This window comes from Schistocerca cancellata, chromosome 3, assembly GCF_023864275.1.
Source record: "Schistocerca cancellata isolate TAMUIC-IGC-003103 chromosome 3, iqSchCanc2.1, whole genome shotgun sequence".
Taxonomy (NCBI): domain Eukaryota; kingdom Metazoa; phylum Arthropoda; class Insecta; order Orthoptera; family Acrididae; genus Schistocerca; species Schistocerca cancellata.
The window spans coordinates 64,393,652-64,409,621 of record NC_064628.1 but is presented as its reverse complement, the minus strand read 5'-3'; the positions used below and the strand labels follow the sequence as shown (position 1 = coordinate 64,409,621).

Sequence of the window (15,970 nt, the reverse complement as noted above, 5' to 3'; positions counted from 1 at the left end):
CAAGTGCCATCCAAAAGTGTCTTAATGGGGATCTGAAGAGGAGGAGCATAGCCACTTGATGACAGGGAATAGAAGACAGGATCAACTGTACTCTCCGAATAGTTTTTGCTACAATAGCTGCCCTGTAACCCACTTACCATCAGTCACTTAGTAATTTTGATAAAAGTATAGTTAATCACTCTTTCATGTAGCAGACACGATTTGTATCTAGTTAAAAAAAGAGGATTAGAGTTTAATGTCCCACAGATGGTGGGGTCATCAGATATGAAGCACAAGCTCAGACAGGGAATGGAACTGCCTATGTATAGTTAAGAAGAATCTCTCCAGCATTCATTTTAATCAATTTCAGGAAACAATTAAGGAAACCACAGAAAATTTAAACCTGTATGGGGAAGTGACCCCCCCTCCTCCAAATACGAGTCCAGTGCTTAACCACAGCACCATCTCTCTCAGTGTTTCATCTCTGAATGTGGGTTCCGTATGAAACTGTTCTCTACGTGCTGCACTTTGCATGACCTTGCTGTCTGTAATGGGAATTCATAATCATCATGTATAAGACAAAATAAAATACTGCAGAATCAGAAAAAGTGAGAAAGGGTACAGGCTGAATAATGATGAAGGCTGATTGAATTGGATAATTAACTTTTCAAAAATAAGTATAAAACAAGTAAGATTAGAAAGTAAAGTTCTAATAAACAAACTACAATGCAGTATGAGGCTTTTTAGCTGTTGGCAAAACAGGTGTAGTAGGAAAACCAACTTTAGAAAAACATTTATTTTATTTGTGGTCATGAAAGTACACTAAAATGATATCTTTGGATTATGACTACAATTCAACATTAGTATTTTCTTTACAAAAGTAACTATGTAGTCTTACTGGCAAAAACTTCTTGTAAAAATATAAAATTAAATATCAATCAGCAGTGAACTTGTACACACACATTTCAAGTCCCATAAAAAGGCTAATTCTTAATAATTTAACAATTGTTCAACTTAGTATTTATTTCCATGTTTATCAGCTGTGGACACATTTTTGTGTGTAGACCAAAAACAAGAACAGAACCAAAAATTAAATAAATATGAACACTGATTATTAATATTCACTTAGTTTAGCACATCTGTTTTACAAATTGGGTGAATAAGTCATGATTTTGTACGAAAAAAAAACTGACACTTCATTCAAGAACTCTCAGACTGGTGATAAGTATGTACCAACTTCTATCAACTGCATTCTGCAGGAATCTTTATACTGTATGATAACACTCCAAGTCCTAATTTGTTTTGTTGTCTCATACAGACTTTGTACTCTATGGCACAGTAACTAATCAAATGTGCACATACCAGAGAGCATTGCTGTTTCTATAACTGCAACAGTACCACTTCTGATTCACTACTACAAATGCTACTTTCAGGAGCCTAATCCTAAATAATCCAAAGAAATAAAAGCAACATCATAGTAAATAAATGCAGTAAAAAATATTGCTCTGAGGGTTTCCCAGAAGCTTCACACAAATTGCTATAACATTCAACAACACACAGTTTAAAAGGAAATCTCAGACATACATTTTGACAATATATAACAAACACAGGTTACAACTTGGTATGACAACAATAAAAATGTTCTGTTATGGCTTATGCAGATACTGCCAACAATGTAATCATTATTTACATTCAATTTGTTCATTAATTCAATGCCTTTATATAAGGTGTCCACTTCTCAAAAGGTCACAACAATAAATATGAATACATAGCAATTCAAATTCAATTGCAAAACTAAATGCAGCTGTCAAAAAAGATCAACATTTTATAAGAATTCCATCTCTCGCTCAATTCCCACAAACTTCAACTGTTCAGTTGGTCCATACCTGCAAAAATGGTAAAGAGGAAAAGTCATAAGTTGTCTTTAAACTCGGAAAACAGAAATTTCAACAAAATATTGCAGGTGAAATTTAAAATACTGCTACGAGTGCCCCTGTCAAGACAAATCACATTACATTTGATATTATAATGGTTTAAAACTGGAGGACATTCATTCTATGATTAATGTCTAATTTACAACTACATCTACATTTATACTCCGCAAGTCACCCAACGGTGTGTGGCGGAGGGCACTTTACGTGACACTGTCATTACCTCTCTTTCCTGTTCCAGTCGCGTATGGTTCGCGGGAAGAACGACTGCCGGAAAGCCTCCGTGCGCGCTTGAATCTCCCTAATTTTACATTCATGATCTCCCTAGGAGGTATAAGTAGGTGGAAGCAATATAGTCGATACCTCATCCATAAACGCATCCTCTCGAAATCTGGACAGCAAGCTACACTGCAATGCAGAGCGCCTCTCTTGCAGAGTCTGCCACTTGAGTTTGCTAAGCATCTCCGTAACGCTATCACGCTTGCCAAATAACAAAACGCGCCGCTCTCCTTTGGATCTTCTCTATCTCCTCCGTCAACCCGAGCTGGTATGGATCCCACACTGATGAGCAATACTCATGTATAGGTCAAACGAGTGTTTTGTAATCCACCTCCTTTGTTGATAGACTACATTTCCTAAGGACTCTCCCAATGAATCTCAACCTGGTACCCACCTTAACAACAATTAATTTTATATGATCATTCCACTTCAAATCGTTCCCCACGCACACTCCCAGATATTTTACAGAAGTAACTGCTACCAGTGTTTGTTCCGCTATCATATAATCATACAATAAAGGATCCTTCTTTCTATGTATTCGCAATATATTTCATTAGTCTATGTTAAGGGTCAGTTGCCACTCCCTGCACCAAGTGCCTATCCACTGCAGATCTTCCTGCATGTCGCTGCAATTTTCTAATGCTGCAGCTTGTCTGTATACTACAGCATCATCCGCGAAAAGCGGCATGGAACTTCTGACACTATCTACTAGGTCATTTATATATATTGTGAAAAGCAATGGTCCCAAAACACTCCCCTGCGGCATGCCAGAGGTTACTTTAATGTCTGTAGACATCTCTACATTGAGAACAACATGCTATGTTCTGTTTGCTAAAAACTCTTCAATCCAGTCACACAGCTGGTCTGATATACAGTAGGCTCTTACTTTGTTTATCAGGCGACAGCGCTTGAAGTTCCGGTACTATACCAATGCAGCTTCGACAGTTCACAATTACAGTACTGATTGCTGCTTGGTCCCCCATGTCCTGACTTTTCCCCGCACCCTTTTAGGCTGTTGCCCTTTCTGTACTTGCCCGAGGCCATCTAACCTAAAAAAACCGCCCAGTCCATGCCACACAACCCCTGCTACCCGTGTAGCCGTCTTCTGTATGTAGTGGACTCCTGACCTATCCAGCGGAACCCGAAACCCCACCACCCTATGGCACAAGTCGAGGAATCTGCAGCCCACATGGTCGCAGAACCGTCTCAGCCTCTGATTCAGACCCTCCACTCGGCTCTGTACCAAAGGTCCACAGTCAGTCCTGTCAATGATGCTGCAGATGGTAAGCTCTGCTTTCATCCTGCTATCGGGACTGGCAGTCTTCACCAAATCAGATAGCCGCCGGAAGCCAGAGAGGATTTCCTCCGAGCCATAGCGACACACATCATTGGTGCCGACATGAGCAACCACCTGCAGATGGGTGCACCCTGTACCCTTCATGGCATCCGGAAGGACCCTTTCCACATTTGGAATGACTCCCCCCGGTATGCACACGGAGTGCATATTGGTTTTCTTCCCCTCTCTTGCTGCCTGTAACCCCTGTTTTAATTCTGTTCTTGTTTGCTTTTTTTCTTAATGTATGTTCTGTTATATTATGCAATTATTTTCAAGTAGGTTATTAACAGCAATTATTTTGGATAGATTTCTAAGTCAATGGCCAAATCCGAATCTCTTTATTACTATAATTTGTGAAATATTTACTATTTTGTGAAAAAATGCAATGTGGACATGCAAGAATTACTTAGCTCTTGGAATTATTTAATTAATAGTGCCCCTAAAAGCCTTTTATGCACATCGTGTTTTGCTCAAAAAAATGATGAATAAATAAATAAATAAAAGGATGGGTGCTCAAAACAGTTAATAACTTTGAACAATTCATTTTCCTAACCTGTAATCAAAGAACAGTTCTTCTCCAGGCTGTATGGCACGTTTAGCAAAAATACCAATTCTGTGGTCCCCATTCACCATCATAACTTTTGCGTAACAATTAGGGTTTATAGAATGATTAGCAAAGCGTATTTTATTTCCTTTGCGAGTTGCATCAACCACAAAATCTGAAACAAAATTAGTGTACATATATTACTCTTAAGGAATGTGAAACCAATAAATTAGCATATTAGGTTTACGCTAAAATGAATTAAAATAAACACTGAGAGGAAATACAATAAACATCATATTCACAATCTAGTCTTACTTATAACTGTAACTTTCAATCTCTTTATTTAAATTTGCTATTCCTGATGCACTATGGTTCCTGGATAAGCCAAAATGTCTCTCCATGACCCTTGTTCTGTCCTGATCAAGAAGAAAGTTACTTTCTGTAAATGACATGCAGAAACCATGACAGAGTAATTACACACAAATGGCAAAAACCCCTTGTCAGCATATCCTTCAGTGATTAACAAATGTAGAAGCAGGTGATGTCGAAAGACACATACTTATTTGCACAACAGAGCTGTTTATTTTACTGCTCAAAACATCTCTTACAATTTCTTAAAAAATCTGCCTATTCATGAGAATAAAAAATTAGTTTCATGAAATATTTATGATTTGTGCTCAACTAACTAATCAGTATCACAGTTAAGATATTTAAAAAGTATATAAAGCAGTAATCAATTCAAGGTTTGTATGACTTACTAATGCAGAAGACTATTACCTTCACAACTGTAGCTGATCACAATTCAACCTCCCCCCCCCCCCCCCCCCCCAAAAAAAAAAAGGAATTCACATCTCACATTACTGCCACACACATGATAGAAAACATATCTGAAATACAAATTTCTCCCTAGTATGATGACCTGCTTTGCAGTTATGTTGTGGTACCTGAGAAGATTGTACAGGTGTACAAATTATAACGACTGAGAAATGGAAACAAAAATCAGACAAATTATTTCAAGCTAACGAAATTGAGAAAATGACATCAACACAACCAAGTTCAGTGACTCAAAAAATATGAGGGGCTGTAAGGGGCACTTTTATCAATACTCACTCTACCCTTTACAAATCGCAGGTTCTCTGCAACATTTGAAGCTAAGAATGCATTTTCCAGCAGGAGGCACTGTCTTCTTGTTTTGTTCAACAATGCACAAGCCCTGCTATTCATGCGTTTTAAATGATGTGAAGTTAGTTGACACAGGTTTTGTGTTGAACAATCGCATGTAGTCAAAGTTGCATCAAAAAATATGAAAAGTTTGCAGAAGTTGACAGAATACAAGTCTGGACATTTTCTGAGAAATGGTGGCGCAACAGTGAATGATAATTGGTTAATTCACAAAGCGTGTGTGTTATTACACATGAACAAAGTGTAAGAGTCAGTATGCAATTCTTCACCAGTAGCATTTGTTGGTGGGTTATATTATTACTTGACCAATTACTGAGACAGCTTTAAATTTTTGTAGTGTGATAATTTAATTTGGAAAATCAATACAATAATGGCAAACTCCAGTGTGACTAAATTTAACTACTAATATGAGAATGGTGGGGTCTAACCACTGTTAGTAACTGTGTTACTTACAATTTCAATAAACTAAGTAAATGATATGAACTGTTGTCCTTATATATAAAAAGAGCTGCTGTTATTTCAGGCAACACAGATTTCGCATGATGTGAGTTCTCCCTGTTAACCTCTCCTAACCCACATCCCACTGCTGCAAAGAAAACTGTTTCAATTAAGTATCAACAAAATATAGTGCAAGGGAGCTTACAATGCTACAGAATACTGTAAAAAAAAAAAAAATGAAAGTGGGAAACAAGCACTGTTTCTCATTTACAGGCACCAATACAGCATCATAAAGATGAGAACATTTCATTTTTCTAACCACTCAAGAACACTTGTCCACTTGGCATTCTTTGCTATTTCTGAGTGTTTCTGTGGCTGTTTTGTATGTAGTGCTGCAGCCAACAAGAGAAAATCATCAGCCAGACCTAGCAATACACTTCACTAATCCTCAGTTGCTACCATGTATGACATTCTTTTTCTACATACTTGTAGAAATGCCATTAGAAATTTCTGAGTTATCAACTACTTTGAGAACCAAGCTCTTTTGAACCTGAACTTCAAATGTATTCCAAAATTTTTAAAAATATTATTCATGTGACACAAATATAAGGCTCAGTATGTTGTAGAGGTGCTACAGTAAACTCTGGTTTCTGACGGGATCCAATAAACTTACATCTACAGTAGGCAACTGAAACGTATACCTGTGAGGGGTGATGCTGGAAAACAATCCTCCTTACTCTCACTCCCTCTGCCCTGCAGTTACCCATGATCTTTGCTATAACACACAAAACATATTACCTTACCAGCACACCACCTCATTGTCAGCCCCGTTGTGTTTCAATGTGAGCTGTTTGAGGTTTACTATTTTCTTTTTCTTTTTTCTTTATGTGCAGCATGACTGACAAAGAGAGAAAAATCCTAGTGAAAAGTGCATGATGCTTACATCCCATTGTAAGCCAGAAACAAATGGGTTTTAACTGAATAAAATGGAATATATTATCAGGATGAAAAATCACATTTCCATTGTTGCATATGAAGTGCCAATATTAATGAAACTATTTCTACAGCAACTGCTAAAATTCTGTAAACAAAAATAGAGAATTTGACTAATATTATTGTGGAAGTATCAGTGCACTATGAGGTGAGACCATCTGAGATATTTGTCACTGGAACCTCATCTACTGAGTCACACATACAATTTTAATGGGGTGAAATTTATGTATTTTTTTAACAGTGCAAATTATTCTGCTCTAGAGTACATCACAATGAACCCCTACTCATTGCTGCATGCATTCTTCTCAGCAGTGGACAGTACGCACATCTTGAAGCAAGACATGACAAAACCAGTAAAACTATGACATTTAATGAAGTTGTTATAAGTTACACTTTTTCCACTAGATTATCTATGGACAAAACAGAGGATAAACAATATATTATATAAGATACAAAAAATTCATCATTTGTGAACGGCAACATTAGGAGCAAAATTTTGTATGTACATCTACTACAAAACTAGTCATCTCTGAAATTTCATGAACTGCAGATCTGAGTCACCTTTTGTGTGAGACTTTGATAATTACTCAAAATCTTTCTCAAGCCATACCATACAAAGTAATCTTGCAGAAGCACTTTCTTCATATCTTAGAGCTGCCATTTCTTGTCACACTAAGACAAAGGCACTAAAAGAAAAATAACATTTAAAAAATGTCACTGTCCATAAGAGGTGAAACCTTCCATTGGCAAGAGAGAACTACAAATTAGTCACAGAATTATGAAAAGTAATTAATACAGGGCAAAGGAGAGAAAGTGAGACACAATAAGAGAGAATCCTAGCTTTTAATTACTTCCCATTTGTGACTGAATCCCTTCCAACTTAGTACGTTAGAAACTTCCTCTATTTATTTTCAACTGTACTTGTATGTTACTGATGATTTATTTCTTACATAAAAAGTACTAGTGATGAAAAATTATCAAAAACTGGAACCAAAGATTTATATATAAAATTATAATGAAGATACAGTGAGTGATGACTATTATATGCTAAATTGTCTGCAAAGAGAAACTCACCATTATTCAAATTAAAGAGGAAGCTACACATATATTTGTCATAAACTTTTCCTCTCCGGTCTGCTTCATCCTGTGATATGATTTCGCCACAATATTCTGAAATAAATTCATTTTTCTGCGCACTGTCTTTAAGAAATATCCCCCATCCAGCAACATCAGATGGTGCCATTAGCAGGTGTTTATCTGTAAATATATCAGATATTTTGACAATCAAAATGATAGCATGTTGACAAAAATGTAAGCTAAATCTCAGGTACTGAAACTTTAACTTTCTCCAATTATATTTGTTTTAACACAGCTCACTTCAAACTGTTTCAATCAATCTGCATAGGTTTTATTACTGTTGCTTTACATGCACAATACATCACTATACAGGGTGTCCCAACTATCTTGTCCACCCAAAATATCTCTGGAACAATAACAGCTATTGGAAAACGACTTTCACCGGTATCAATGTAGGGCTGGGGCCCATGAATGTACATATTTGGAAACATTCTAAAACGAAAGCATGTGAGTTTTTTAACACAAACTTATGTTTTTTTAAATGGACCTCCTATATTTTTTCTTCAGCAATCCATAGCATGACAAAGTACATACACAATGGCGTTGATTGCATCGCAATATTCCCATTACATCCCGAGATATTAAGACACGAAGTTGATGCTTGAAACACCTGACATGTGCTGCTAGTGCACGTCCTGAGGCTCAGGTGTGAACCCCATGCTGCCCGTAATCGCGATGTGATTGACATGCGTAATCACACTTCCATACTTATCAAGAGGTCCGAAACGAATGATACGGTCTGCTGCCATCCTGCTGCGATTACGGGCAGCATGGGGTTCACGCCTGAGCCTCACGACGTGCGCTATGTGCTGACAGAACATTTTTAAATAGATGTAGCAAATATGTAATAAGATGGTGACTGCACGTTATACACAACAAACACTAATACAAAATAATCAAAATAAAACAAATATGGATTAAAATCAAAGTTTCCTGACAAGCCTATAAAGCTGCCAGTTAAGCACAAGAGACTAACTTACCAGTTCAGTCCTCCTGAAGGTATATGGAAGACCAAAGTTTGAATCACCACAAGCGGGGCAATTTTACGTTAAAATCAAAATTCCACGTCTATACCGACATTTAATATAACAGAAGTGACTGAGAAAGCCTAACAACTTCATTCTATCTCGTAAACATAAATTTAATAAGTTCTTCAGTTATCTGCACAAATATTATTTACAAGAGGAGAATATAGTGAAGAACAGTGATTAATCAAGTTCAAAAAAACTTACGTAATCCACGCTGAACACTGACATTTTTACAAGAAATTTTGGAAATATCAAATTGCTCAGCTCCACATGTAACACACAAATCTGGATCACATTCACGAACAGCTAAGTAACATGGGCATTGTTTTGTGTTACACTGTGCCTTACAACGGCAACCGGGGAAGCGGTTCTGGCCTAGAAACATAAACAAGTAAAAAAAATTAGAGAGTACCCTGACAGGGATATGTATATTCTTAATGACAATACTGTAGTGACAATATTATGAGACATGAAATAATTCAAACCATACAACAACAACACGAATTTTCCAGCTGACTTAACCCTACAAAATAGATGGCATTGTCAGATGTGAAAAAAGTTAAATGTGTCACCAATGAACAAAAAGAAAGAAAAAATAACAGACATATGTTGTTTGTATGTTAACTAAGAATAAAAGGAACAGTGGGCGAACGGATACAAGATACAATAAACAAAGTATGTGCATGTAATACTCAAACGCATTAGTTTAACTTCACGGGAATTATCTCGTCTGTTTGGCCAGAAGGTAGTATAAATGTATGTGGATTTCATAGGGACAGAAAACATGACGTAAGTATTTTATGTGACGTAGTGAATTGGATATCAGTCAAAACTTGACTCAAATATCATGAATACTTCAATAATTTAATAGGAGTAATTATGAATGTCAATTAATGCAATTAATTATTAATATATACAATCTCCAGGTAGTCTTACAAGAAATTTTGTTTTGGTGGTTAAAATTAACTTCACAAATGGAAATTCATCAGATCTGTTAAAAATTCAATGTTACAGAGTCTGCTTGTAAATGAAATACTTTGTACATTATCAGAATAAGTCTTTAACTGCACTTTAAGTAATAAAAAACAATATAACACTAAATGTGGAAGAGAAGTCAGTGGAAACAAAAAGATACATATAGCGTGAACCAATCTTTGATAACTTGAATATTTAACAACAATGGAAATTCCACGGCCACAGCAAGTGCATCTGGGTGTATGTGTGGTTGTGTACATGAATGTATCTGCTTCTACTAGAGAAAGAGCAAGAGCTCAAAAGCTACTATTTAACAGTTTTCTGTTATCTGTTTCTATGCATCACACTTCAATCAGTTATATGTGAGTGGTTGTCTTAATGTATGACTATTTAATGAATCATTCAAGCTAGTGAAACAGTGTTTCCAGCAAATGATATGTAAAAGACCAAATAATTTGCTGTACTGTTGACAACTGTATCTTCTTTAAGGGCGAGTTTTTTTTTTAATTTTTTTATTTTTATTTTTATTTTTTTTAATACTAAATGGAATGACATACTTCTTTCAACAGCACTCAAAACCTTTTGGAAATAGTTCAGCAATATAATTTTTGTTGTGGTTTTTACTGAAATTTTCTCAAAAACATGTAGGTAAATTTGAAACACAAATGTCAACGGAAAGATCAAATTGCTGTTTCTCTGCAGAAGGACTAAGCAACATTGAGCGAGATTTGCCTCAAAGCTGGAAACAGAGGCACAACCTCCACCCTTGTAAGGAGAGAGTGCATCTTGCTGCCTACCTTGGTACTTGTATTTGGAATGTTATCTAGCTAATTTTGTGAACATACCACTATATACTGAAACAAAGCCACCAAAAATATACAAAAAAATATACCTATTCCAGAAAGCAGATAAAAATTCGTCTGATATCTTGAGACGCAATCTCCATTCGTTCCAAATTAAAAAATGTAAGTGTAGACCAGATGTGGCTTGAATTCAAAGAAATATTCTTGACAACAACTGAGAGATATATACCAAATAAATTAACAATAGACAGGGCTGATCCCCTTGGTACCCAAAATGGGTCAGAACACTGCTGAAGAATCAACGAAAAAAGCATGCCAAATTTAAACAAACGTAAAATCCCCAAGATTGGTGATCTTTTACAGAAGCTCAAAATTTAGCGCGTACTTCAGTGTGCAATGCTTGTAATAGTTTCCACAACGATACTTTGTCTTGAAACCTTGCATAAAATCCGAAGAGATTCTGGTCATATGTGAAGTATGCTAGTGGCAAGGCACAATGAATGCCTTCTCTGCATGACAGCAATGGAAATACTGTCAATGACAGTGCTCCTAAAGCACAGTTACTAGACACAGCCTTCCCGAAATTCCTTCTCCATAGAAGGTGATGTAAATATTGCAGAATTCAAAGCAAGAACAGCTGCCAACATGAGTAACTTAGAAGTACATAACCTCCGAGTAATGAAGCAACTTAAATGACTTAATAAAAGCAGACTGCAAACCAATTAGTTTCCCTTCAGAGTATGCTGATGCGACAGCCCAATAATTAACAATCATATACAATCACTCATTCCATGAAAGACCCATACTCAAAAACTGGAAAGTTGCACAGGTCATACCATTATTCAAAAACGACAATAGCAGTAATTCACTAAATTACAGGTCTGTATTGTCAACGTCGAAATGCAGTAGGATTTTAGAACGATATTGTGTTCAAACATTATGAAGTAACTCAAAAAGAATGGTCTATTGACACACAGTCAACACGGGTTCAGAAAACATCGTTCTTGTGAAACACAACTAGCTCTTTACTTATATGAAGTGTTGAGTGATATTGGCAAGATATTTCCAATTGATTCCATATTTCTTGATTTGCAGAAAGCTTCTGACACTACCTCACAAGCAGCTTGTAATCAAATTGCGTGCTTATGGAATATCGTCTTAGTTATGCAACTGGATTCCTGATCTCCTGTCAGAGGGGTCACAGTTTGCAATAATTGATGGAAAGTTGTCAAGTAAAACAGAAGAGATTTCTGGAGTTTCCCAGGGTATTGTTATAGGCCCTCTGCTGTTCCTTATCTATATAAATGATTTAGGAGACAATCTGAGGAGCTGTCTTAGGTTGTTTGCAGATGATGCTGTTGTTTATCATCTCATAGTCATTAGAAGATCAAAAAGAGCTGCAAAACGATTTAGATAAGATATCTGTTTGGCGAGAAAATTGGCAATTGACCCTAAATAATGAAATGTGTGAAGTCACCCACACATGCTAAAAGGAATCTGTTAAACTTCTGTTACATGATAAATCAATAAAATTCAACTAACCATGGCTGGTTTCAGCACTTTCACTGCACTACATACGCCAGCTCATCTGCCTCCATTGTAGTGTCCAGTGCTAAATGATTCCCCTCCTGAAAAGGCCAAGTAGAGCCAAAAACAGCCAGGCTTGGATCGCAACCTCTGACACAGAATCAGAGAGGCTGCCAGGCAGCAGACCAACCCCTGAGGGAGCAATATCAAGGCCACCTCCACCGGCGAAGGGAAATGGGGGGAGGGGTGACAAATGGAAGGGAAAGAGGGTGGGTCAAAACTCAAGGGCTCTATTTCGGCAGGTGTAGGCGTGAGCCTGGCCGGGACTCGAGGCTGCAGGCAAAGGAAGAGTGGGGGAAGGCACGGCCATGTTAGGCATGCTGCTTCACGTGAGAGCCCACTCCTGGAACAGCGTCGAGACCAACCTGCCGCTCAGTTGATCAGAACACTATTGCTGCAATGCCCCAACAGGGCGCGGATGAATGATTTGCATGATGGATACACTGGTGCCTAACGAGATCCATAACAAACAACTGCTGACATTTCTGGCCCATGAAGACACCTGGCAGCCACCCCTGCCTCAGCTGAAGGACCAGGCCCGAACGACATCTCCATGAGAAAAACGTGTTGGGCCAAGGTGGTTTGTGGCATGTGACTTAGGGTGCAACAAATCTAGGAGACCCCGTGGCTGGTGCTCGTGCAAATGTTCTGCTGGACTGCACCCCCCCCCCCCCCCCCCCCCCCCTGGCATTGCCCAGTATGTACCGTATTTACTCGAATCTAAGCCACACTTTTTTTCCGGTTTTTGTACTCCAAAAAACCGCCTGTGGCTTAGAATCGAGTGCAAAGCAAGCGGAAGTTATGAAAAATGTTGGTACGTGCCGCCACAACTAACTTCTGCCGTCGAATATATGTAGCCCTACGCAGGCAATTTTGTAGGCACAAAGATAAATACTGGCGCCAAAACCACTGCGTCAGTAAATAATTTTTTTAAAAAAAGTGGAAGACGAGGTTTTTTTCTCCACCGTGACTTTCGACCACTGCATTTTCATACATTATCCAACGAAGTAAATACAAATTCCGTATTGTTCATCTTCGAATGTAGCACAATTTCAGTGTATTACGAAAATCTGACTGGCGAGACTGTTTGGGATGTTTGTCAATATGGCCAACTCTACGTTCTGAATTTTTTCCTATCTGTGAGAAGAGATGGTTGCTAATAGGAACCTGATGAAATTTGAATCACATACAGTATTCTCTTCACCATAAGAATAATACGAATATAAACATTTTGCCATGTATTCTTTCGTGTTTTCTGCTATATCATTTAAATCCTGTCTGCCTAATAAACCACGAAACTAGAGTGAGACAACAGCAAACGCGGAAGAATATACGTATCGTCTCATGTTTATATTCGTAATATTCTTATGCCTAATAGTGATACAGCCAGAAATGAAGCACGGCAAGTGACTTAGATTTTTAAATCTAAGATGACTCTAATTTCTGTGCAGAATTTGATGTAATAAAGAAGCGGTCGCAAAGATTTTCAAACGGAGAAAAATTTTCGCCTAACTCTCGTTCAGAACATGTTCTATCATACGCAGTCTATTATTTGATTCTTGTTGATCATTATCAAAGAAAGCAGCAGTGTAAGTAACAACAAATAGCAGTCTTGTCATTGTTTCGCTTATGAGACAATTCCTCTCTCTTCTTTTTATTGTACGCGGCGGTAGCGCGCACAAAAACAAACCATGCCGCGAGCCGCGACAGGCCGTAAACACGCACTATCAGAATGCGACAAACAATGCATGACACAATGCAGTAATGCATTTTCAGCTTAAGAGTGACGCAAACACCTATAACAAAGAAAACGGCATTTATCAGATCAAAGCAAAATAAGCAATCGATTCAAACCAGACGAAGCACGTGAAAAAGGAAGGGTACCCGTATAAATACAGACGGAGCGCCTGACGCATAGCAATGGCTACGTGGTAAAGCTTAACTGCTAAGCTTACGACTGGAACCAAACTACTGTAGCTGTATCGTCATTCATTCGACCTAAATTGTGTCTCATATTACAATGGACCAACTTTATTTCGATTTGGAGGTGCGGCCTAAAACTTTTCTCTTCCCTTGAATTTCGAGTCTCAAATTTCAGGTGCGGCTTAGATTCGGGAAATTTTTTTTTCCTTTATTTCGAGTCAAATTTTTCAGGTGCGGCTTAGATTCGAGTGCGGCTTAGATTCGAGTAAATACGGTAGTCACGGGGAAAGGCAGACAAAGACTTCTTGATTTGGTTCTTGAATGTCTGCGTGAAGTGCCCCATCTCCGATTTAGAAGCTGAGTGAAAGAGGGCAGTAGTCAGGTGCTGGATAGCACTGCTAATACAAAATTCTTCAAACTACCTCAACTACCTCGACACACACTGCCTACCGCTATCAGACACGAGAGTCCTAAAGGATTCCTCAACGGCAAAAATAGCCGACAATGTGTAAATAGTGGCAGTCTACAATGTGGATGACAGCTCGGCTATCTACAGGAAACTGGACAATGCCTGCCCACCACCAACAACAACAACAAGCTGGACAAAACTGGAGCAGTAAAACAAACATGTACCCTTCACAAAGGATGCTCCAGGATCGGTCAAGAGAACTGGAGCGGCAGTGTATCAGGTTTTGTCCACGGGCCCCACAAGCCCACACTGGATGTTTGATGCCGCAACTGATTGTCGGCCAGTAGACGTGACGTAGAAGCAATGCCTCCATAGTAGTCATACCCAGTGTGACAACGCACATTGCAACTGGAGTATGTGAAGATGCAATTTTGGAGGGACAATCACTTGACAGCAATGCTCCTCCACAGCAAGCATGAGGATCTTATGGAAAATGTTAAGTCAAGCATGTCAAACCAAGTGGACAGCTGAAATACATTTCTGGAAACATGGGTCTTGTGTTGTATCAGAAAACCTGACAGGGTTTGCAGCAAGGTATAATCAACAAAAAGCCTCCTGCCAATCGAAGTCTGGATTGGACCCCACCGGTAGCCACAACAGTGCATCAGAAGTGGGCAGTGGAATTTTAACAAATGCCATAGAAATAGTTACTATAAAAAAAGGGCCCACCACTGCAATCCTTGGGTAGTCCTGTCCAGCAGCTTGAAATGAGGGGCAGATAAGGAAACGAGTGGTTTGTGGTCAGTAATGAGAAGGACTCTCACCCCCATAAGGGAAAATGGGGAACTTTTTAACTCTGAAAATAATAGCTAGAGCCTTTTTCACTTGTGAATAATTACACTGTACAATGGAAAGTATCTCCAATGCACAAGCGATGGGGTGTTCACTGCCCTCCAGGTTCCGATGGAACTGGATGACACCAATACCAGTTATGAAGCTGCCAGATGTGCGTGGACTGGGGAATGAAATGAGCATTACACAAAATCTTGCCCAAAAAGACTGGAGCTCTTTCAGGTTCTTGGGTGCTAGTAGGTTGACAATGGTTTTGATGCGGTTGTCATCAGAGACAAGACCATCTTTATTAAGCACATAACCCAAAAAACTGCACTTTTCCAGCTTGCTAGATCATTCTCCAGGAGGCACTGGAAAACCGACTGAAGGTTTTGTAAATGCTCCTTTCGAGTAGACTCCATTACCCAGATGTCATCAACCCAAGTTCCACAACAGGGAATGTCCTGAATCAACTTCTCCAAATACCATGGATAAATTTGGGCACAAACGAGTTTCCAAAAAGCAAGCGATTAAACTGATAAAGCCCAACAGGGGCGTTGAGGACCAAGGAAGTCCAAGAAACTGTGTCCAACAG

The 15,970-nt window shown here is 38.4% G+C and overlaps 1 protein-coding gene across 1 annotated transcript in view; it reads right to left on the bottom strand.

Moving 5' to 3' along the window:
• Positions 1 to 760: 760 nt before the first annotated feature.
• The window catches only part of LOC126176978 (histone-lysine N-methyltransferase E(z)), a 100,768-nt gene continuing 85,558 nt past the window's right edge, over positions 761 to 15,970 (bottom strand). The window contains exons 11-14 of the mRNA XM_049924193.1: positions 9,052 to 9,222; positions 7,757 to 7,939; positions 4,079 to 4,244; positions 761 to 1,865 (exon numbers count right to left, since the gene is read on the bottom strand). Coding sequence (XP_049780150.1) covers positions 1,805 to 1,865; positions 4,079 to 4,244; positions 7,757 to 7,939; positions 9,052 to 9,222 — 581 coding nt within the window. The 3' untranslated portion in view covers positions 761 to 1,804. The remainder of the gene's footprint in view (positions 1,866 to 4,078; positions 4,245 to 7,756; positions 7,940 to 9,051; positions 9,223 to 15,970) is intronic.